The 25,947-nt window shown below is 34.0% G+C and overlaps 1 protein-coding gene across 1 annotated transcript in view; it reads left to right on the forward strand.

Moving 5' to 3' along the window:
* The first annotated feature begins 550 nt into the window (after nucleotides 1-550).
* LOC149080595 (fibroblast growth factor receptor-like 1) overlaps nucleotides 551-25,947 on the forward strand; it is a 55,380-nt gene continuing 29,983 nt past the window's right edge. The window contains exons 1-2 of the mRNA XM_089239736.1: nucleotides 551-712; nucleotides 18,077-18,163. Of these exons, the coding sequence (XP_089095862.1) occupies nucleotides 18,085-18,163 (79 nt within the window). The 5' untranslated portion in view covers nucleotides 551-712; nucleotides 18,077-18,084. The remainder of the gene's footprint in view (nucleotides 713-18,076; nucleotides 18,164-25,947) is intronic.

The following is a 25,947-nucleotide window of genomic DNA, read 5'->3' on the forward strand; positions in this document are numbered from 1 at the left end:
AAAAAACATGGGTTATTCGTTATATGAAAATGTTTGAAACTTATCCTACCGGTCATTGTAATAGTCGCTATAACGTGGAGTGTATCGTTATAACGAGCGTTGACTGTATACGACAAACACAAGGCATTAATAGTAATTTTGCGGACTAAACCAGACATTGACGATGATGTATAAAATTCTAGAGTAGAGAAGGATTGTGGCAGTGTTATTTATGGTAGTTTTGAAGCGAAATTCTCGTGTATCTTTCAATAAAAAAATATAAAGTATATGTATGATACACACATGAAACGTTGGTTTTGATTATGAAATGATTCAACAACGTCGATGAAAGTGACCAAACGCAATAATGGCAAACCCCAAATAAAAGTTTTCGGGTCCCAAATACCTAAAGGAGAGAGAGCGAGAGAGCATTGCGCCATCTGTTGACCAAAGCCATAGGTCCACCGTCGATCTGGGGAAAAGTTGTAGGAAATGGCGTTGATCACGTGACGAGTTGGGATTGTACCGCGATCGGAGATCCGCGCAACACAAAGCTCAAGGCATTGGCCTAAAGAGGAGGGATGATCAGGTACAACACCGGTGACAATATAAACAGACCTGTTAGGCGAGTGATGACAACAACATCATCAGTTGTGAACGACACCTGTCGGTCGGAGCACGACCAATTCTCTTCTCCACTCACAACATTCACCTGAACTATTCGGCGCGAAAGGTAAGACACTTCTTTCAAATTTAAAAAAAAAAAAACTTTAAACTTACTGACCAAAAAAATTAAAACTTCGGTATACCTTCTCTTTTCTCACTTTATCATTATCTTCAGAAACATTTTGAAATTCCTGGAAAAATATTTTTTCAGATAGTTTGTTATTTCTCAAAAAAGAACCGTAATACAATTTTCGTTTATGTGTGTATTTTTGGAACGTGAATCTCAAATCAAATAGAAACATTTAAGCTTCGACATCCGATGTCAAGCGTGTTTTTTTTTTTGTTTTTTTTTTTTGCCATTTCATACATATTTATGAGTTCAAGGTATGACATACAATTTCACCTATGTTTCATCTATACTTTTACAAAAGAAAATTTTTTTTGCAACATTATTGATGTACAATATATTATTGTGTGATTGTGTTAAATCTAGTATATCATTCTGTCAATATCGACGAAAGTCCCGCCAAATACATAACTCTGAAACGAGAACTCAGAGCTCTATGCGGATCCAAACATATTAAATATTCTCTATTATTGTTGTGAATTAGAATACCCGAGTTGAAATACCGATTTCGTTCGTAATGATTTTTCACGTGTCATTCCGTATCTTCTAAGTCGAAGTTTTTTTCCACACGATAATGGGGTTCAAATAGTCCGTATTTAATGATAATTTTTTCCGTTTTCCATCAAATGCTTCCCTTGATGACATCATCATTTGAAACGAAGCGATATTTGCTTCTTCTTTATATTTTTTTTTTTTTCAGCTCTTTCAATCTAATATGAAACACTAGTATAAAAATATCAAAATAAAAAACTTTTAGGAAAAACAATTTCAAACTTTTTATCGCTCCTTATATTTTATGGCCGTGTGTATTCCACAAAAACAATAAAAATTACTGTTAAAACTTTTTCATTCTCGTTTTGAAAAGTATGTGTCGTTTGATGTGATGACATTTGAGAATTGTAGCTGTACAAGTTAAAGGTTATTATGAAATAAAAACGACGTGGAAATAAAAACTACAGTTACCGAACAAAAGTTGTTAGATAATCCTTCAACTGACAAATAGCTTACCAAACGTCGAAATGATCACGAGAACAATTCTGGAGGATGACATTGTATCGAAACTTATTTGTGGTTAAAGACTGAGATGAGAAACTTTTTTGGAAAAACGGATAAACAATTCAAAATCTGTTCAGAAGTATAAAACCTTTATTATTTCGTTTTAGAAAGAGGTGATAAAATTTTATGGCTTTTGAAAATATCCTTGTTAAATTGTATAAAAAATCATTTGGTCGCAGACCCCGAAAACTGAGGTTGGTGCTTTTACTTCGCAGATCATATCATCTTATCTTGATTGTTAGTTTACACAATCGCTTCTATCCTGTTACAAGCATCGCGGGCTCCTAAAGATATACATAAAATATTGACGATACAGATCTACGATATATCTTCAAATTAGAGCATATTTTTCACATAACTGCGCCTCGTGGTTTCGAAGAGAATATAAACACATCGTTTGTTTTATTTTGGATGCTTTGAAAACAGAGTGAGTAAATAACCAACTTTACTTTATTTATGTTGACATTCGAAGGCTACCTATGTATTAATATAGGAATGAAACACTAAATGAATTTTATCTATATATATTATAAGAAAAAGAGCTTATTCTTTAAAAAAACCAGTAACTTTCTATACTATTTAACTTGTACTTTGTTTTAAATTTAAGCATAGTGTATGAACAATTAGTATAGTTTGTCATGTTACTAACACCAAGTCAAATGTGGTGTGAGTTGCAAAGAATTTGGTTAGGTCTGAGTTTCATTTTCATTTCTGCGTCCTTATAACTTATTCCAGTTATACTACATCGCAAAATGCAAATTTATCTATAAATATTCTTTTATGTGAGCCTCAATAATTCCACAATGAATGTGAAATTTGACCTCCGTTATCATTAAGATTCGGCTACTCATATTTTTAACGCTTAGAAACACAGATAACATATCTTTTTAATCAATCATCGAATTTCACATTGGATACGAATCTAGTTACGCTTGGTAAGATTAAGGAATTTTTCCCTCACTCGAATAAGTTTTATTCATTTTGTAGAGAAATATAACCATTATAGCAAATGTATCTTATATAGAATATTCACTGTGTAAACCGAATTCTTAAACTGGTGGTCATATTTTGTGTAATAGTACTTTAAAATAAATCACATCAACTTTAATACAACAGGCAGGAAAATGAACCGTTTTTGGTTTTATTCGTAAAAAGAAACGAAAGATAGGCAACGTTTCTGTTCTCGTTCAGAAAGGCATATGTATTTCTTTGTGGTTGTCCATGTGATTTTTCTCCTCGTGGTTGTGTGTTCATATGTTTCTCGCTCTCTCGCACACACACAGTTCTCTTTCTCTCTGTTTCTCACGCATGTATCCATCGTGTGAAGTAATGTGCTCTTGGCATGCGATCCTCCTTTCATTCGCTCCGGCATGCCACTTGATTTAAGGCACTATGTCAAGAGCAAAGCAGCGAAATCAGAACCTCGCCCTTCCCTTGTCTTCTGGCTTGAACTGCCGCCCTCAGTGTCACAGGGTTTCCTGACTTTGAGTCGGTCTCATGCACTTTCCATGATCAGAGACACAGCTCGAGCTCAACCTACTAAACAATTAAACTTGCAGCGTCACTAGAACTTCACTTCTGCAAAATTGTTTGAATGTGAAAACTAAGAAATATGAATCTTTAATTTTATTCATGCAAGATTACCCATTAATTAATTATTCCTACAGTTATATTAAGAGTGTTAAATACGTAAAGTCAGTAGAGATCGCTTCCATCAGAATGAGGACTTTTTTTTTTTGCTCCGTACAGTTTTTCATTAAGAAATATCAAAATATTTAATAAGTTATAATACTGAAACAATAAAGGACTGTAGCTAAAAAAATATTATTATAGCTAAGTATTTTATTACTGACAACTAATCTATTACAGGATTATTTAAATTGATTTTTCGAAGGACTATACTATTCTTGGAACCAATGACGTTAGAAACATACTTCCTTCTAACTGAAAACAATTTTCTAATGGCATACAATTTTTTAAAATGTCATAATTTTTTTAGACGTTGCATACATAAGAAAAATTATCTTTTCATGCAGTCCCCTTGTGGTCAATTTAACATTTCACGAAATGTAGAACCCGTCTCAGAAAGTCATTTGCAGCAAATTACATATTTAACTCTATTTAAATTTGAAGTTGTAAGCGCTTATCGTCGATGTTACTGAGGATTTGGTTCACAAATTGCAAAAACGTAAATTAAGTTGAAAGCGTATAAAACTTACTTGTCATATGATGACAAAAAAAAATTGAAATAGTTTCACCTTTCAATAATACACTTTCCACTCAAGTAGATTCCCAACGAAACCACCTTTCATTTGCGTTTATCATGCTCCCTACAAGTTTGAAGATGAAACCGCCTACATTGCCCGCCTTTGCTTCAATCCACCGAAGAGACATTTACAACACATGGTTTTTTGCAGTTTACTTCGTGGTCCTCAAAATGTTAAATAATTACTTTTTGTAATGCAAAATAATTTCGTCCATGTAGATAAGAAATATTCAGCAATATCAGCGATGGAAAAAAAATGTTCAAATATAAAACAATCCAAATAAAACAAAAACCAACCAGTTGAGCTCATTGAATTTATGCAAGTCTCTCATAATGGAAAGCAAATACGGATGCAAGTCAATACGGATTGCCAACAGAGAGCCCTAAGTTACCAAACATAGTAATTTTGCATCTTTAATATCCGGTTACATTACACTTGAAAATATTTAACTTTCGGCAAAATGACTTTTCGGAGCGAGTTCAACATTTCACTAATTGGAAGTTTTAGCACACTGGGAATCTATAATAAAAAAATTGTTAATGTATATATGGCCTGAAAAAGTTAACGATACTTTAAGAAACTATACGTCATTTAGAAAAATTTTGTAATTAGAAGTATATTTTCTAAATTCAACAGTTTTAAAGATAGTTCAGTGGAAAAACAATTTAAATCAACCTGTATAAAGATATATCAATACATATATGTATATGAGTTTTCATGCCATTAGCAATACGATAGGCAATCTTGGTAACATAAGTTATATATTGCTACTGAAAATTACTTGAACATTTGCGAAATCTTATTTTGTTTTAAACTCTTCCGAAAATAGCTGATTCAGTTTTGTTAGTATTTTCCAAAAACTTTGACTTTTACAAATCTACTTTCATTTTAAAAATATGTAGGTCGGAGTGTATATTGTTGGGATACAATTTTGAACAAATCATTCTTTTTTCTGAGAATCCAATAAAATTACTGCGAATTTTTGACTGGGTATTATTGTATGCATAAATATATTTATAGCAGAAAATTATGTCTTGCGTTTATTCTCGATTGATCAGAATACGATTTCGTATGAAAATGAAATTTTTTCTGAATCATAAAAAAATGGAAAAAACATCATTATCTGCCGGTGTTTCGGTTTCGAAATGATATCAAAATCTCAAGAAGAAACTTACTTTTGTTGTGCAAGCTTTACTTATCGATACAATATCTTCCCGAAGCGTAATTCTGAAATAGCAAAGCTTCAAATAATGAAGCAAATATATTTATGGTTATTTTTATTCTTCTAGAGAAGCATATTATTCTCTTAAACCCATTTTTCTCCTTCACCGGCGAGAACAAGTCTGCAGAAATAGACCTCGAAACTCATCTTCCTATATATATAGTGTTACTTGTATTTTTTTCTTTCCCTTCCCCACGGATCAAATATTTCCACTGTTACCCTTTTATATCCACTGCATCGGATTACGTACTAAGCTTTCTCCTCTCCTAGAGGATTTTTTCCTAATATTTTTATTATTTTCACCGGATCATATTTCATCTTGGTATTTTCATTGATTCAAGTCGCAAAATGTAATGTCAAAAGAAAGACACTCTGACTCACAAGTCCACAAAGTTCCAGCATTGAAATTTTTATACCCTTCCTTTGAAATTTTTTGGGTTAAGCCACTTCAGAGAAACTTCAGTATTCCTAGGTGAGCTGTTGCAGTTTTTACACAACCAAGTTTTTCTGAATTTCTGGAATTTTTTGTCATCTTTCCTATCATGTTGCGGAGTAATAAAATTAGAATACCTTGCGGTGGTCCCCATGTGACTCAGTATGTCTCGATATGTAATCTGATCGTGTATGCACTCTCTATAGAAAAGGATGGATGAAACGAGAAAATTACATGACTGCTTTTTTTTTCTGCATTCAAAAGAACAGTGCTACTAAACCAAAATTTATATCTGCAGTAGTCGAAATAAAATGAATGGATGAATCCTTCAAATTCACTAGATTTGAATTTCTGATTTACAAGGTTTCGAAACTTAAAGGATCATCAAAAACTTATCAGAAATAAGAAAGACAAAGGGTGATAAACTTAACTTTTGTGCTAAAAACACTCTTTCAATTAGAGAAATTATCCAAATAACGTACACATTTTAGTTGTGCCATTTTTTTACGAACGGCCATATACAGTATGGGATATACAAAATTTAATTTTTTTTCTACGGTCCCTTTGTCTTCTAACTTTCAAATGAATAGTTGTTGCCCTGTCTCTTCTGAGCCCAACAAATAAAATACATGTTTGCAAGTGCAGTATTAAGTGAGCTATTTGAATTGAAAAATCGCTAAAAATGAGGAAAAGCATGGTATATATTAAGGAACAAACTCGAGAAAAAATCCGAAACAGTTGCAGTTTACATACATTTGCATACTTTTGCAGTTGCAGTTAATTGAAACTTTTTTAAATTCTTAGATGTATTCCTTAACTTTCAATCAGAAATATCTAAGCGAATTGCATTTACAAACATTGGTTTTTTTTTTGAGCTCGGGAGAGACAGGACAACAACTTTTAAATCGGAAGTTAGAGGACAAGATAAACCGTATACAAATATTAAATTTTGTATCTCAATATACGTATATGTCTCCTCGTAATTATTAGAATACTTTTTCCAATTGAAGGTATGTTTCTATCACCAACGGTTCAAAACTTAAAGGGTGTATGAGGATATTACTTTACACTCTGTATATTTTTTTTTGCGAAAACAAAAACAAAATACAATTCAAAAACAAAACAAACACCACATAGAAAGGACAAGACATGAATAAACACATATAAATCATATTGGACTCCAAGGGACACAACGTCCTTCCAGGCATCCCTATGAATTAAATTATTATATTTTTATCATTACCAATTTATTTCACCAAGAAAGTAGTTACTGTGTATTAGAATCTTCTCACAACTCCAGTTATAATCACCTTGTATAAATGTGCGCATCTTCTACAGTGGCATTTCGTGAAAGAAAAAAACGCATAGAGAGGGAAGGTTTAACAGTAAGGCTGGGATCTCGATTATAATTTTTAACTGGTTAGCCAAAAAAAATTTAACCGATTAATTGAATTTTAATCGAATATTTTCAAATGCTATTCATTCATAGCAAACGTATTTTTTTGTTAGCTAGATAATATTAATTAATGCTATAAAAAAATATATTCTATTCATTTCACGCATCTATCCACTGAATGGTGTGAAAAAAAAATACAGATATAAATATTAAGAGAAATAAAGGCCGCGCCCGCTTGAAGCTATTTAATATCGTTCCCCTTTGCCAGAAACATGAATGTGCAAATTTCTAGAACTTGGAAAACGACTTTTGAATGTTTACACTACCCATGTTACTTTATGGAATTTGTTCTAAAATGTTTTGTAAAATGTGTTTCAATAGGGGATACACATTCGCGTTTCTGGAATAACATAGCAAAGTAAGTGACCCAACCAGCTCATAAGCCCAAAAATGAAAATTAGCAGATTCGTGTCTCTGGTATAAGGGGAACGATATGCTGAACATGCTTGTCATATCTTGGAATTTTTTAACTTTGATCTTGTCATTTTTTTAATCAGTAATTTTAGAAATCATCACTAGTTTTCGTTGAATCGATTTGTGTTTACTGATATCGAAAAATTTGATGAAAATATTGGTTCAAATATTTTTTAAATATAGTCACTTATCTGAAATGTTTTGTATAGAAACATAATTTAAGACATTTAATCGGTTTAGTCAAATAAATCAGGTTAAATTATAAACTTTTAATAAAATTGTTAATCGAATTTTGATAGGATTGATCGAGTTGATTAACTCAAGTAAAATTTTTAACTGCGTTTGACAATTGAGTCAACTCGATTAATCGATTAGTCGGACCAGCCCCATTTAATAGCATTAAATCTTCAAGATTATCAGTATCCTATGACAGTATACAGTTTCCGTACATATTCCTTTTAATTGATCAAAAAACTTTCTTTTGAGTACATGATAGTGAAATGTGAAGGATCCGGAAATTTCGCAACTGACATTTCGCCTGCCCATAACCGTATGAGTGAACGAGTGACCGCATGAGTAAGTGACTGTATGGGTCAGTGAATCATACGGTATGGGTTAGTGAGAGTGAGTGAATGGCCATATGAATGATCAAGTGACTAACTGTATGAGTGTGCGAGTGACCGTATTAATGACCAAGTGACCGTATGAGTGATCAGATGAGTGACCGTATGACTGATTGAGGTCACTCACCAACTCAGTTGTTTATTCATATGGGCACTCACCCTTTCAATCAGCCCTCATATGGTCACTCATGCATTCGCTTGTTCACTCATATGGTCGCTTACCTACTCATTTGGTCACTCATGCAGTCAATTACTTGGTTCACTCATGCAGTCAGTTACTTGGTCACTCATGCAGTCAATTGCTTGGTCACTCATGCAGTCAATTACTTGGTCACTCACCACTCACTTGGTCACTCACATTGTCAAGGCAAGCCAAATGTGCCGGCGGCGAAATTTCCGTAAACCAATGGCAAAGTTCTATACGAAAATAGTGGTTTTTTTTAATCTGTGTGAAATTGAAATGATCTTTTTTTTTTAAACATCGTTAAATAATCGGGGGAATGAAAGGAAATAAGTTGATTCTACTTTCAAAGACTGAAGATTTAACTTCCGAAATCGTAACAAACGTTCATCACAAAACCCAAAGACCACAAGATGGACGAAAAAGAAAGAAACAAAGAGGAAGACAAGCAGAGTATAAGGCTGACGAAAGAAAAAAGTAAGTGCAAAAAGGTCTTGGAGGATATCTCGCTGAGCTTCTTATGCTCAAGAAAAAAAAGAAAAGAATTTCACAAGGCGAGTGATTGAGACATATTGCTTTTTCTACAAGTGAGAAGAAAGAAAAGGGCTGATAGTAAAAGGTAGAGAGAATGATGGAGCAACAGTTTCTTTGCTGCAGTTGGTCTAATCCTTGCTTTTTGAACGGAACCGTCAAAAGACACTTGTCTGAAAGAAACAATTAAGCGTATGAATTTCTTCCAGAAAATGCTTTTCCGCTCCACTCGTTCTTTTACCTTTTTCTTTGCAACTTACCTAGTAGTAAAAAGAGAGCCGGGCCTCGTCAATTCTTTGTTCCTATTTCGAAAAGAGAGAACTACTCTGCTTCAATGAATCTTTCAGATTTTTTTTTCCATTGTGTCTCTGCTGAGATGGGACTATCTGTGACGACACAAACTGTTGCGAACAGGATTCATTCCGAGAGGGTTGTCAACGAGCGTCTCAAAAGAAACCACGCTTTCAGATTGTTTTCTTGGCTGACAGACTTCCGTTACGTCCATGAGATAACAAACTGTGTAGAAAACTTTATTACTCCCTGGGTTTTTCTAACTGTGGGTGTATGTCAATTTTTTCTATTGTGCAATGCGTTCAATTTAAAATTGTACCGCACTCGGCACATTGACAAATGCGTAACTGAAAAGTGTCTGCTTTTGTCTTTTCTTTCTTTTTTCTGTAATGTTGAACCGACGTGGTGTACCGTGGCCTCACTGGTTTAAAACTTCCATTCACGGAGAATACATTTTATATCTTGGGTTTCGAGCAAATAAAGCACGATTTCACTGTCTGTAGATAAAACTATCGAACACGAAGCTGAAAACTGGGGCTGTGAATCGATTTAAATTTAATCTTATTAATCAAAAAAAATATTTTTATAGTTTAATTGAATTTTAATCGAACATTATACGAATACATGCGAATCATTCATGACAAACGTAGTGTATTGGTAGCTATATATATTAATATTAATTGAGTTTATAAAAATATATTTTATTCATTTATTCAGCTATTGTTATTGTATATTATCATACTATCATACTATTCATTATGCAGGGTGCCCTGTAAGTGCTAATGTGGTCTTTATCTCATCAACCGTCCATCGTAGAGGTATGATTCCAGTTGGACGAATGCTCAAAAGGCTTTCAAAAATTACCCTGTACCAGTTTTGAGAGTGAAAATGCAGTGTCACAAAATAAAAAAAAATCTAAATTTTTATACGAGCCCCTTGTCCTCTAGCTTTCAATTTGAAATTTGAAGCCCTTTATCTCCTTAGGCCAACAGAAAAAATTCCATGTTTCTAAGTGCAATATTCGCTAAGATATTTAAATTCAAGAACAGAAAAGTTGGGCAAGGGGGAGGAGTGTTGCGTCCGTGAGTTTTTGCTGTTCTTACCACTTACAGAACACCTAGTATATCATCAGCTATTGTTTTGTCAGCACAAACATATACCATGCTCAAATCTGATACTGAAGAAGATTTGACTAGCAACACTTGGTTGAGTCATAATAAGTTAACCTTGAATCTCAAAAAAACTAAACACATAAATTTTCAATTATATAATAGAAATATTGAAACATTTATAGTTCGGTGCTTTGAATTGAGATGTTCCAGTGACGAATGTTTTTGTCCAATTGGTGCGGAGACTGATGAGTTCAGGAGTCAGTATAAGCAAAAATTTGAAATCGAAATCTCATGCAACTGCAGTTGGTAACAAAATAAAATATATGAATGTTCGTTTATATTGTTTGAAAAATATATCTCCTCAATTTATTCAAACACTTTATTTTGCTTGGTTCTACTCACTTACTTAGTACGCTCTATGTGCTTGGAGAGGTGATTATGATTATAACTTGAATTGTTTAATAAGTGCCTTTAAAAAAAATTATAAATATTATTTCCTTTCGTAACTCTACGCGATTTGCATATAATTATAAATCAGACTAGATTTCATATTTAAAAACTATGTATACCTCGAAGTCTAATGTTTATTTAGAAAAATTGTACTTGATCTGAAATCAGGCAATGCCCAACAGATACGCGTCTTCGCGAGGTATTATACGACCTAAAAAACATTAACAAAAAAAGCAATTCATATATTTGGCTCCATTATATTCTATTAACCTGCCGAATGGAATACAAATACAACGTCACAACAGGCAAAATGCCCAACGAGGTGGCTGAGAAAAAGATACCCATAACAAACATGGATGTAGTATATTTCTAAAATACAGAAACCCAATTAAAAAGGCAATCATAAAAACTAAAGACTATACAGAATAAAATATAATACAATGCCTATAAAATATATTTATGGTTGTCTTATTCTAAGTATGGATAGCTTCTCGATTTACCCCAACATGTTTATCGTAATTCTTGTTAAACGTGTCAATCGTGTTAGAATTTACTACCCCCGGGGGTAAGCTATTCCATTTGTTAACAATCCTATTAGATAAAAATTCCCCGAGACACCACACAACCTAGAATTATCCATTACCAATTGATACTGGTGTCCCCTTGTCAAAGCAGTCGATTGGCGAAAAGTTCTTAATAGTTTTAATAGTTTTTAACTGTAGCACAAAAAAGGAAAAACGCAAAAATAAAAATTTTGCCTAGTGCCACAGCTAATACGGTGATTAACTCACGTTTTTTCGTTAGATTTCAAGCAGTCGATTGACTTCGTATTAATTGGTCCATCATATCCATTCATGGTCCATCATATCCATTCATAGTCCATCATATCCATTCATGGTCCATCATATCCATCTCGTTGAAAATTTTGAACACTTCGATCATATCCTTCCCCCGACACCTGCGTTATTCCAATGTAAACATCTTCAAAAAATTAAGTCTCTTCATAACTGACGCGCGTAGCTCTTCTCTGCACCCCTTCAACCAAGTCAATGTCCTTCTGTAGGTATGGTCTCCAAAACCTTACAACATACTCCAGTCCAGGATGAACTTAGCCTCGGAAAAGCGAAAGAATGACTTTAGGAGAACGCGAAGAAACCTTTTTAAGAATGAAACCGAGCATTCTATTTGCTTTTTTGACCACTGCTGAACAATTTTCACAAAACCTAAGCCGCTCGTCAATGAAAATTCCCAAATCGGTGACCCTAGTTGTATTCGGGATAGTGATACCGTTCAACTCGTAAGACAAACGTGGGTTGTTCAAACCAAAATGAGCGACCGTGCATTTGTTAACGCTAAACGACATGCTCCATTCCTGTTCAAGTGGGTCTGAAGCAACTTCCTGTTGCTTTGATTCCCGACTACCCCCATTAGCTTCACGTCATCTGTGAATTCGGTCACAATCCCATCGATACCCTGATCGAGTTTATCGATAAAAAGTGAAACTAGTATGGACCAAGGACACTTCCTTGAGGAACTCCACTTGTGACACCTGTCCAATCAGAAAATTCCCCGTTCACCATAACCTGTTGTGACCTATCTCTTAACAACGATTCCATCCAATTCAGCAATTTGCCCCTAATCTCATGTAATCGCTTCAAGAATTTACCATGTTGAACCCGATCGAATTAATAAAATATGAAAATGAATTAAAATTTTCGAAAAATAATAATTAATCATGTTTTATATTATTATTATTATATATTTCTCAATCCTCGGTATACAGTGTTGTCACATCAAAGCCCCTTTATAATAAACTGAAGAGCCAAAAAAAACTGGTACAGGCATGCGTATGCAAATAAAGAGATACGGAACCAATCAGAGTACGGCGCTGCGGTCGGCAACGCCTATATAACACAACAAGTGTCTGGCATAGTTGTTAGATCGGTTACTGCTGCTACAATGGCAGGTTATCGAGATTTAAGTGAGTTTGAACGTGGTGTTATAGTCGGCGCACGAGAGATGGGGCATAGCATCTCCGAGGTAGCGATGAAATTTGGATTTTCACGTACGACCATTTCACGAGTGTACCGTGAATATCGGGAATCCGGTAAAAAATTAAATCTACGACATCGCTGCGGCCGGAAAAAGATCATGCAAGAACGGGACTGACGAGAATCATTAAACGTGACAGACGTGCAACCCTTCCGCAAATTGCTGCAGATTTCAATGCTGGGCCACCAACAAGTGTCAGCGTGCGAACCATTCAACGAAACATGATCGATATGGGCAATACTGATGATGTATATTTTTAAATTTTTATTTTGTGTAAATAAAATTTTTTCTTTATCTTATATTCATATATGCAAACTGTAACTGGGCTTTTGCCTGTAGTTTGTATTTTTAAATAAATAAAAATTATTATCACATTAGTCGTTTCACGCCCCTACTCGCTAGATATAAAAATATATGAGACTATATTTATATAGAAATTAACACCTCTCCTGCTTGAATTATGCAGTACAGGAATATATGAGGACATGTTAAAGAAATTCTGGAATTTATTCACTTGAAACTTATCTTTGTCTTAGAAAATCGGCTATTTAAGGTCGTTCGCTAATTTCGAGACTACTTTCGACATAATGTTGGTTGTTTCCTTTATAAACTGTAGGAAATATCTAGTAGAAGGATTTTGATCCCAAATGGGACTAGAGGTAAAGATCTGATGATTCCTGTTACGAATACTATTGCGTTCATAGTGAAGATAGTAAATTTTATTGTTGTCTTCTCTAAAACTCCCATCAAACTCAATTTGAAACTGAAATCCTCACCAGTTTTGAACATATCGGTATTTAACGATGCCGAAAAATTTATCAAAATATTGATTCAAATATTTTTAAATATGATCACGTATATAAAATAATATGTATATATAAAACATAATTTACATCTGTTTCGTCACAAATAAAGTAAATTAGTACAAACTTTCAATGAAAATTCAAATTGAACTTTAGTCAGATTAGATTGATCGAGTTGATTAACTCAAATAAGGTATTTAAGGGCGATAAACAATTGATATATTAATCCACAAGATTTAATCGGACCAATCCTACTGGAAACCAATATCTCTCCGCCGACTTGCCTTTGCATCCCACAAAAAGGAGCGTGTACGATGTAACATATCAAGGCGATGAATAATCGGTTCTTTATTTTTGGACACTGCTTTAGCTGCAAAGTCCTACCAAGGTAATGTTCACAGCGTCACAACTTGAAAAGGTTAAACTCGAGCCCAGGTTGAGAACCATGGTGCCAAACTTCTTTCGCGGGAGAAGAAAAAAAGTTACAACGCAACAAGTCTTAAAAACTATCCGAGATAGACCTGAAGTGCATTTCTTGGCAATATTCTCCTTCTGACAGTGAAACGAGCTACAAGGGGTAGAGTTGAGAAATGAGTAATAGAGAAAATCATACGTATAATTAAATTAGTAATAAATTACATCGAATACTAAAAAAAATTCACAAATTACGATTATCAAGTGAGTGCCACATCCATTGTGGAAGCTTTACACGTTATTAGAGAGATGTTTCCCAAGAACTTTTTTGCCACGTAAGTATGTAAAACGTAAAAACGAAAATTATTAATTTCTTCTTTAAACCCGAAATAAAAAATTTAAAAAAGGAATATAATTCTCTATTCTTCCTCTGAGTTTTCTTATAGTTCTAGGGCGTGGAGCTCAGGTCGATAAAATACTAGCCTGAAATACCGGAGGATGTTTAGAGGGGTCGCGAGCTCGATACCCGCCCGGTTCGTCTTTGTCAGAAACTTTCCTGACACAAGAACACAACAGAAATTGTGACACGGCCACAGAAAAAGATTGCTACTACAGGGAATCCCACATCGAGGGGTTAGCGCACCAACCACTCGGTGAGTATAAAAAAAAGGCTGGCGTTCGGCATTATCAATAAATTGTAGGTCCCTCTCTAATTAGCCCTCGTGTGCAGAAAATGAACGTGGTGCGAAAAGATGATCAATGCTGATCTGATAGTTCTAACACGAATTTCTCTATCTCATTTGTATTTTCCATAGCAAAATAATTATTTTCATCATAAAATGATATGCATTCAATTATTTAAAATGCATTTCTTCATCTAAGCTTCCACTTGTCTTTTTGGTTTGTTTTCAACTTATTGATTGAAACGTTCATTTTCCGTGTTCATAAGTGCGTTGCTCTAACGCAAAGCCCATGAATTACCTAGAAAAATCAAAACCTGATATAAAATTGTTTTTTTATCTCCGCGTCTCGGACTTGACTACTAATGTCAGTTTTTAACGAAACTGTCATTACGTTGTTGAGATAATTTAACTTTCTAATGGCTAAAGTTAATTAATGTATGCACATTTGAAGAAAGTATGCTTTTACCAAAACAACCGATTATCATTAAAGTAAAAATATTCTTCAGAGTATTTATTAAAATTGATATCAAATTTATGCAGTTGCCAGATATATTTCCTGAATTTAATGTATATCCATATATACAGTATATTTATGTACCATAAAAACAAAACGTATAAGTAGGTAATATTCGAAAATATATACATGTCGTTTCTTGGAATATATTGTACTCGAATCAATAATTGAATAATACAGAAAAAAAGTCGGCCCCCGTATATACAGTACATACTTATGTATATATGTATAACGAAATTAAGGTCAGTCGTATTTCACTTTTAACACTTTGGTTTGATTTTATTTTTAGTCATTAAAAATTTATGAAAACTAATAACGAAACTGTCTGCAACTTCCACGTGAATTTTAATGATAAAAGTTTTGAAGTAAAATTAAAATTACTGATTCTCTACAGTAAAAAATAATAAAACTGTTGCATAGATATCATAGATAATTTTCGCATAATTTAGTTTATAATCGTTCCACAGTTGATAAGTCCCTCCACACATAAACTTCATTGTTTTAATGTATTTAAAGAAGGACCGTTTTTCATTTCGTCTGGCAGCATTTGAGTACGTGATATAATACGCTTGAGTACGATTTGCTTGTGATAGTGTTGATTGTGCGTCCCGTTTCAAACTACCTATAAACAATAACGAAAAGAAAACCTTTATAGCATTGGTAGAAGATAGGTATACAACACTCTATAGTGGTCAAAGCACAGGAAATGAACTCGCAAGAAATATACCCGCTGCCATACAGCTTCCAATTGGAACAAACGGAAATCCAATAGGGTATCGCGTATAACCATCGGTAACGTTAATTACCTGAGTACCCGATTACGAGGCCTCCAGTGCCGGCATAAATCGCTGCGAGCATCCAAACGCTGATGACTCTAGCAACGAAGAGGTAGGCAATGACTAGCTGCCACCAACCAAGTAATTCTGTTGGACCGAGAGAAGTTATGTTGGTGGCTTGTTTGTATTCCTATATATCCGAATATCTGCAATATAAACACGGCTTTATGTTTGCTATTGCTTTTCGCTGCATACTTACATTCTTTTGAACGTATATATCTTAATATAGTACGCACACACACCCATTGCGACAAATAGAACCAAAAGAAACTCTTCTCCATAATGTCAGTACCTATCACGTTATTGTACTAAACTCATTTCCGTAAACATTTCTTTCACTTCTACAGCAAAATAGAATGCTTTAAAACTTTTGATGAAAAACTAATGCTTATTTTGAAGATTTTTGTGGAAAATAAATTTAGCGCAATGCAATTTTTTTAGTCAAATTTAAATTCAGCACGAAATAGTAATGAATTAAAAATATATATTTCATCTATTCCACTCAATACATACAAGTCCGAGATGGTATACAAATAATATAATGAAACATATCAAGTAATTTTCATTCTAATATACGTTTAAAATCAGAGAACGAGCTTCTGTGTTCTCTTAAAAACGTAAAATATCAAAAATTTTGTGAGTGCTAAACAAAAAAGGTAAAGTTTTGGGCTATAATCCTTTCTTTTCTATCGATTTTTTTATTTATATATTTATCCATGTAAAAAAGCGGTATCAAACTTCAAGTACTCAATCTTTCAATTCAGACTTAGACACAACACGAACTTTGGGAAAAGCAAGTCATAAAATTCCATAAATTGGGAAAAGTTTTGAAAATTATGACTACGAAACACGCTTCATTATTCAAGTTCCGGTTCTTTATTTTCTATTCTTTTACTATTTAAAAAACAGCTGATGAATAAAAATACTTTTTTTTACTTTTGTTTTGTTTCTAGCATAATTATTTCTTGAAAAACATTTTTGTATACTTTGCATTAATGATAAAATGACAATTTCTTACTACCTAAGACATCAAAATATGCAATTACATAAACGTATTCATTGAGACCTAAATAGTAAAGAAACATTTCTCTCCCTTGAAGGTTTTAATTTCTATAAAATACAACTTTGTAGACAATTTTGGCCATTACCGTATTTATATAACTTTACTCAGAAAATAAATTATTTGAAATTGTATGAAAGTTTTCGCTAGAATAAATATGTTACAAATCTGATGCAATGGCCGTTAGTTTTTTTCTAAATACTTTACATAGTTTGAAGTTTAGTTAGGTAAAGGATCTTGACATATCCAAAATATTACGCTTCATATTTTTGCTCACTTAATGAAGATATAAGTATTCAGAATTTTCTTCAAGTCTTTTTTTCTTTGACAAAGTTGTCAAAGTTTCGAACAATCTTCTGACACATAAAAAAAGGTCTTTCCTTCCCCAGTGGAAAATATACTATCCAGGAAGATATGTTATAGATTACAAACTACTTTCTAACTTGTCTCTTCATTCACTTATCTGATCGAATCTAAAGAAAAAATGTTTTGCTAAAATCTTCATTTTTTTAAAGGAAGTTCTTGGTCTATTTTTTTAAACATATGTTGATAAAAGATTTTTCTGCATTATATACTTTGTTTTCCGTAATATATGATAGTAATCTCATACCGAATTAACTTTTTTTATTATTATCGAGCAAAAGCTTTGAAAACATCGAGTTTCAACAGTGCTTCTCAAACAGTTTTTTCTTCGCTAAAAGAATTAAGACTCAGATGGAAAGTTAGTTTAATTTTATATTGATTGAAAGTTAGAGAAATGGCAAAGTTTTGGCTGTAAAATTATGTTTCATGATCCGCAGTGCGTAAGAAACGTCTCTCACAGAATGAATTGATGTATCAATTCATTTAAGTTTCTCTTCGTAAAAATTCTGTTATACTAATAAAGTTTTATTATTTCTCCTTCAGGTGCCTGGATGATGGGGAATGAAAATAGCTTTCTTTTCTTGTTCTACTCCTCAGTTCTTTGTCTCTCCACTTGTTTCAGTAACTTAGGTAAGAGAAAAAAAGTTGCATCTCATTTTCGAGACGTTCGATCTCACAACTAGTATTCAAAATGTTTTCGCAAAATAATAAAACTTTGTTCTAGACAGTAGTGGTATCTCATTAAGAGCAATCACCCCAGAAAGCCACTTTTTGGTAATTGCGGCTTTAAAAACTACGAAAAATGTTTTTCGTCGTGAATGTAAAATTGTTATGGAAGACAATGGAAAGTACTGTTGTTATTGCGAAGAAAAATCACAGCCATAGAAAAATAAAAAGAAACAAAGCCAAAATCGTCAACTCAAATCCTTTAGGCCAAAGAAAACAGTCAAAAACTGTCGAAAACAAATGAGAACGGAAAGCGGCTGTTGCATGGCTGGGGCATGGATTACGGGGAGGGATGTGTCGAGGAGTAGTGGATGTCGAGTATATGCAAGCTGGATGTGCCAATCACCAGCAAAGTCGTTTCCCTCTTAATAGTCACCTGAGGCTCTCGAAAGGAGACGAATAAGAGAACAAAGAACTCGTCTTTTGTCGACTGAAGACACAAAAAGAAGAACACAAAAAAATTGAATTCAATTCCATCAGACCCCGAAGAAAAGAAAGTAAAATACCATCCTAAGAAAAAGAATGCCAAGGGTGAATGTGTGCGGAACGTGAGTCTGTGTGTATATACATAAGTCTACGCATAGAAAAAAAAAAGACTCATCGCAGAGATGGAATCTGAAAATAGAATCTAATTTCAGTAACAAGAATTGATTCTCAGTCGTTACGATTTGCTCATTCAGACTCCTAGGGACAAAATCGTCCCGTGGGTAGGAAAGGCACGCATTTCTTTCTCCCTCATTTTTACTGAATTGGAAAAAACGGGGCGCGGGATTTGGAGGTGCACGTGGAAAATTTCAGTGACAGTCACACTTTACCCAATCACCCTTCATATCCTTACCGATAACGTTTACTTCAGCCCCCTCCCCTCCCACCTATTTTCTTATGACGAGGTGAAGGAGAATGGGTTGGGGGGGTTGGAGGTAAGGCCTTATATTCTTCTTCGTTTTTGGGCCCCACCTCTTAAACTCTTTCTCCTGCAGTACTTTCTGTGCTTCCTTTTCCTTTCTGGAAACTCCAGTAGAGCAGCAGCAGTAGCGATTCCTCGCGCTGCAGCTCGATCCGGTTATAAATAATGCCCATCCATTCTGTTCTTAAACGACTCCTTTACCAAAAAAAGAAAAGAAAAATAAGTAAAACGCTGGGTTTTGCGAGAAAAGAGAAAACGTCGTTTGGTTTTCCACGCCGCCTACTCCGAACGAAACGGATCAAGACTCGCGAAACCATGTTATTAGCCAGTAAGTTATGAGCCTTGAAAAGCGAAAATTAAGGTATTTTTTTACGCTGTGGCTTTTTCTTTTACTCTCTGTTTATTTCTTTACTTTCCTTTATTTTTTGTATCTTCCAATTTCATTTGAGAAGGGAATGGGTTCGTGGGAAACAAGTGGATTAAACTTCCTCGATTTCGCCTACTTTCCATTTCTTTCTTTATTTTTTTCTTCTCTTATACTTCACGTGGCCGAGGAATTATGGAATTCCGGATGAGCCGTGAAAGTACATCAGTGTTTACTGCAGCAACGTAATTAAGCTGAAAAAAATTGTGCAGTCGCTCTTCGTTAATTGACGCATTATATTTGCATGATAGCCTGGCAATTATGTTTTGCTAGCTTAAAGCGGTTGAAGCCATCGTGCAATTTAGCGATGAAGATGTTATCTACGACGTGTCTATTTGTGTTAGTTTTTCTTCAGCCTCAATCTTTTCCCAAAACCTTGTGAAATCACTGACTTGGTAAATAATCTTTTCGAAATACTAGGTGCTTTCTTTTAAAAAATGTCTAAGTTCGCAAACACCAATTTAAACTTTTTTCTACTTCACGTTTGGTTTCGCGACTTCGATTTATTTTCAAACTAATAAAATCATCTAGGCTTTGGAGATCATTTGTCGCGCATTGTTTTGCCAAATCAGGGAGAGATAATTTCTTGGAAAAATTTGGTGACACCTTCCCCCCCCCAGCACAAATGGAAATATTATTCTGTAAATAAATCCTCACAAATATTGACTCTAAACCTGAAAAAATAAAGGAATTTTAATGAACCGTAATTATCATAATCGGTTCATTTTGTCACGACAAGATCTTTGTCTATACATAATACAGTCCAAACGTGAATAATTGCATGTGCAAACTGAATTACTGAAGCCAAATTGTGTATTAGCATATTTTTCTAACAATTTCCTCGTATTATGTCTCCAATTTTGTATAACAGGTAACTATGTATTGTTTTGAACATGCTCATCCCCCCCCCCCCAAGCATTCTTTTTAAATGCGGGTAAACCGTTTTACCCGCATTTAATGCTGTTTTTCCCAACTCCCCTCCGTTTTTCGAATTCGAATATCTCAGTGAATATTGCACTTAGGAACATGGAATTTTTTTTGTTGGCATCAAGAGAGACAGGACAACAACTTTCTTATTGGGTTTTCGGGTACACGGGGACTGTATAAAAAGTTAATATCTATATTTTTTAATAATTATACATTCCTTGCAGCGTAAATGACATATCTGAGTACTACACGTCATTTGAATACATTTTTTAATTGGATGTATGCCTCTAGAATCAATGGTTCACCAGTAAAATGTCATACGCCCTGTTACCTATACACCCGGTATATAAAATCAGATCATTAATGCACAAAACCATGCGAAAGTTGAAACCTTTACTATTTAAATGTTTGCTTTGATAAAAATCTAAAATATGCTATGCTCTAGAAATATCTCTCGTGTGCCTAAACCTGTACTTTATTTGCGCATAGGATCTAGTTTTCTGAAAAGTCAATCTTTTAAATACTTTTAAACTTTTGACTTAGTATGAAATTGCTGCATGTTCTCTTTGTAAACCGTGCTTCTAGAAAGAAAATTTATGACGTTCTTGAAGAATGTAGATACGAAACAAATGAAATCTCGTGACCAGAAAAGGTGCCCATTTAAACGAAAGCTGTTTCTCCTTGTTAATTAGTAATGGTACAAGTATAGTGACATTCATGGCTGGCCAACCAAAGCACGCTGCTCATTACGGTCGAGACGATACCCTCTAATCCCCTTACGCTGTACCGAGTGCAAATCAGTCTGAGGACCAATACGAAGATTCAAAAGAGTAAAGCACGGCTCTCTGCTGTTTCTCTCTGCAGACCAAATCCTGGTCATCTATCTGGACTTATTTCTAGTTCATCGCATCTGCCGAAAGCTATTTACTATCCCATGGAAGTTGAGCGAACTTCTGTAGAATGGAACAAGGAGTGAATGTAAATTACTGGAGGCTGGTGGTTTCTGGGCTCCCAAGTTAACGAGAAGAGAAAGGGTTCGGTGCGTGCGACTTGCTTTTATCTTTTCGGCTGTTCTCTATCTCTTATACCCACACACACTCACATGCAAGCAGTACTCACTGCTTGTGTCTCTCTATACATATAGCTTTTCCTGGTTAAAAGCTAACGAGCTCTGAGGGACGGGAAAACGGGACTCCCATACTTTACCTCTCACAAGCTTCAGTCTTTCTGGACACTACGCAAACACAACTTCATTTCTAACGAAGTCATGACGGTCAACTCAGAGTGACTTTTGCACTTCGATGCTTCATCACATTCGAAGATCACTCGCAAACCCACGTGCAATGTGGGGGGAGGTGTATATATGTAGTATACCTACTAGATGCATAACGTTTTATGTTGCCATTTTTTCTGTAAAAACCCAGAGCAATACAATAACTGCGATGAAGAATCGATTTTTTACTTGAAGAACAATAAAAATTTGTAAGTAATTGGATGATTTCTATTTATTTTATTTATGGTTATTTTTATTTTTTATTTACTTTTTAATTTAAGTACTTTCATCTGGAACTAAAACGCAGATGATGAAATAAACAATTACTTCAAAAAATTTTAGGTTAAATCATCTTTGCTTGGATGTTTATATTGCATATTCTTGATTTTTTCGGTTATGAATAATATAATATATAAACGTTCAAGCGTGATACGCTCTTTGTTAGTAGCATCTGATATTTCACTTGTGGCTGTTATAATTTTCTTATTTCTCGCCGGAATGAATACATACATATAAAGTGTGTATGTACAAATACAAAGACTACAATAGGTAAACTAATCAACGAGGTGGCTGAAAAAATCATGCCGATAAAAAATATGGATGTCAAATATAGCCAAAATACCCAATATAAAAGCAAAAAATTCAATACTATAATAATACAGTGCCCATAAAAAAATTATGGTTGTCTTACCTAAGTATGGATAGCTTTTAGATTTATCCCACTGTATCACACTTCTTTTTAAACGTATCGATTGGGTTAGAATTTACTATCCCCAGAGGTAAGATATTCCATTTATTGACAACCCTATTAGAGAAAAACTTCCTGCGACACCTAAACCTGGAATTGTCCCTTACTAAACGATACTGGTATCCCCTTGTCGAAGCAGTTGATTGACGGTGTATTAATAACTCGTGGTCCATCTTATCCATCCCGTTGAAAATTTCGAAAACTTCGCTAATATCCCCCGACACCTGCGTTGTTCCAATGTAAGCATATTCAAGAAATCGAGTCTTTCTTCATAGCGGAAAAGAGCACGCGTAGCTCTTCTCTTCGCCCCTCACAGCCAAGTCTATGTACATTCTACACATTCACCTGAAATATATCATTTCGGTCGAATGAATTATTTCATCGTTCAATAGTTCTTCTAATATATGGTTTATTGTCTAACCTAAATTGTAATAAGAGGTGGATGAATCTTTCCGGTTGTTTTCAAATATAACATTTTTCTAATCACGTGGAAGTCTCCGAGAAATCAAAGCAATTTTGTGGGGTTTTTTTTATTTTCAAAACATCTGGTTCCTGCGAGAACCACAGATTCAATTTTTTTATTCCAAAAATGCAAAAAAAAAAGAAGAAAACATCATAAATCGTTTTTTAGCCACATTTCATCTAGCGTTTATCGTAAGTTTCACATACCAATCTCTTTTCTCCGGCTTACGTTTTTCTCCCACCCGTAGTTGCTCTAATTGCCCGATTCTAATTACTTAGTATTTACGGTCTTTTTTAATGTATAATGTTATCCAAAATTTCAGATAATTGCAATTTCTAAATATCATTTCCCAACGTAAGTAACCCTTTTTTTTTAATTTCCGTTTAGCATTATTGCATTTCAATAATTTGAGATATTTCTATCAATGATAATAGAGTTCGTTTTTATGACACCATATTTTTATTTTTCTTAGTTATATTTGGATGGATATTTTTCTAATTCAAGATCGAATTTATTTCATTCCTCTAAAAATAAAATGTTTTTTCAATAAGACTGCAGTTTTTTTGTTTGGGTTTTATGTATTTATTTATTTTTTGTATTCTAAATTCAAGATTTTCAGTTTTGATTTGGATTGCTATAGAATTTTTCTTAGTTTCTCTGCAATCTTTTTGCGTGAAAATCTGCGAAATGTTTTTTAATTACCATCAAAATAATTGGTCTACATCTACATCAAGGACGCTTAACATTTTAAAGAGTGTGGGCCACATAAGTGATCTGTGACTGTGCCGCGGGCCATTTAAGTGATCTGGAACAGCACGCTAAGTGACTTACGTGATCTGTAAATGTGACTCGGACCACTTAAGGGAAGTAAGTATGTGCCGCGATCCGCTAACATGAAATAGAACAGCGCCCCGAGTCACTTAAGTGATCTGTACATGTGCCACGGGTCATTTAAGTGATCTGTACATGTGCCACGGGTCATTTAAGTGATCTTAAAATTTGCCACGGGTCATTTAAGTGATCTTAAAATGTGCCGTGGGCCACTTAAATGAAATAAGAAAGTGCCACGAGCCACTCGAGTGATCGAGAACAGCGTCCCAGGTCACTTACAGGTGAGTTGTAAGTGTGCCGCGGGTCAGTTAAGTGATCTCAAAATGTGCCTCGGGCTACTTGAGTGAAGTAATAATGTGTCGGGAGCCACTTAAGTGAACTGCGACGCGGTTCTGGATTACCTAATTGGCCTGTAAATGTGCCGCGGGTCACTCAAGTGGTTTGGGAATATGCCACCCGTCACTTTAAGGATCAGGTGATGTGCACACAGCTTAGTTCATTTTCGCAAAATTAAGTTTGTGGTCGCTGGCCATATTTGGCTCGTGGGCTGTATGTTGAGCATGTATGATCTACATGATTGGTGTTTTTTAATGATGGGATTGCATTCCGTGTTCTTCTTGAAATAATGCATGGTAGTTCTTATTTAAGTTTGGCAGGGAAATTGAGTAAAATTTGTCAAATACTTTAAGGCATATCATAGAACTTCTTCAAATGTATTGATTTACGCTAAATAAATCAGCTCCACGAATTTATGTAACTAAGTATAATGAGTGGGTTTTGTTAAAATCAAGTCGTAAATACCCAAGTAGTGGTTATAAGACTTGTTTAATATCGTCTTATAACTATTGAAATTTATGTAAACTGCAAACTAAATTGAAAAAAACGTATACTAATGAGAGAGTTCTGAATTCTCTCTCTCTAAAACATAAGTAATTATTATCACCAGGTTATCGGTAAATTAATTTATAATATTCTTTAATCTTAATGTATCACCTTTATTATTTACAAACTTTAGATGTTGGTATTTTTACTGCAAATAATATTTATAATTCTGCTATACATTTTAATTCTGCTTAACAATAATCATATTTTTAGTATTAAAACCATCTTTCGAGAAGAAAAACTCGAATAAGAGTTTTGCTTTTTGGGAATTGGGAGCTATATTTCACTACGAGAGTTCACTTTTTTCACTATATTTCGACAACATTTTACTCGGAACTTCATCACATACGCGCGAGCGTCTGTGTGTATATTTTATCTCCATATTCTCAGATATCGCTCAGGAAGGAGATGAGTAAAATCCATTTGCATATACAAATATACATATATATTGAGATCGATGCGGCACTGTAAGATAGGGAGTGAACAGGAAATGAGAACTTCTCTATAATCCGAAGTTTTCGCGTAGATTTTTATCATGCACAAATGCTTGATAAAAACAAATGCTCCGCTAGGCTCATGACTCATAGCACACGTTTTTTTTCTATTGAATCGGTACGAAAGTACAAGGTATGTAAATAGAGAAAGAGTAATGCGCTAGTAGTCAAGTTATGTACCTTATTCCTTCTTTCGTTTTGTTTTTCAACTGCGATATTTTATTGAGAACTTTGAGATACTACGTGTTCATTTTAAACACGCATATATCCAATTAATGTAGGACCTGAAGAGAAAAAAAAATGATAGCAGTTTGTGTCCCAGTTCGCGAACAATTGAATTTTGTTACCTATTAATGCCACATAAAGATAGTAACAAATGCACATGATGTTGAGAAACATTTGAATAAACATAATTATAGTTTTGTAACTAATATTTTTAGATTATAATACTTTTCATGAAAAAATTATTTTCGCATTAGTGGGTTAAAACAGATCTATCAAGAACTCTAATGAAATGTTGATCAATAATCATTAATTTAATATAATACAGAAGTATTTTGACTTTTGCTACCTTTGCAATCTCGTAAATTTTCAAAGACAAAATATTAAAAATGGTGTTCATTCGAAAAATAACATCTTATTAATTAAAATATTTACAATAAAATTTTTAGTAATATAAGCATATTTTAATTGCCAATGCTCAATGTAATATTTATTGTCTTTTGTATGATGTGCAGTA

This window comes from Pholcus phalangioides, unplaced genomic scaffold (genome assembly GCF_987345545.1).
Source record: "Pholcus phalangioides strain wild (caught in Gottingen) unplaced genomic scaffold, Ppha-v1.0 ptg000011l_1, whole genome shotgun sequence".
NCBI lineage: Eukaryota > Metazoa > Arthropoda > Arachnida > Araneae > Pholcidae > Pholcus > Pholcus phalangioides.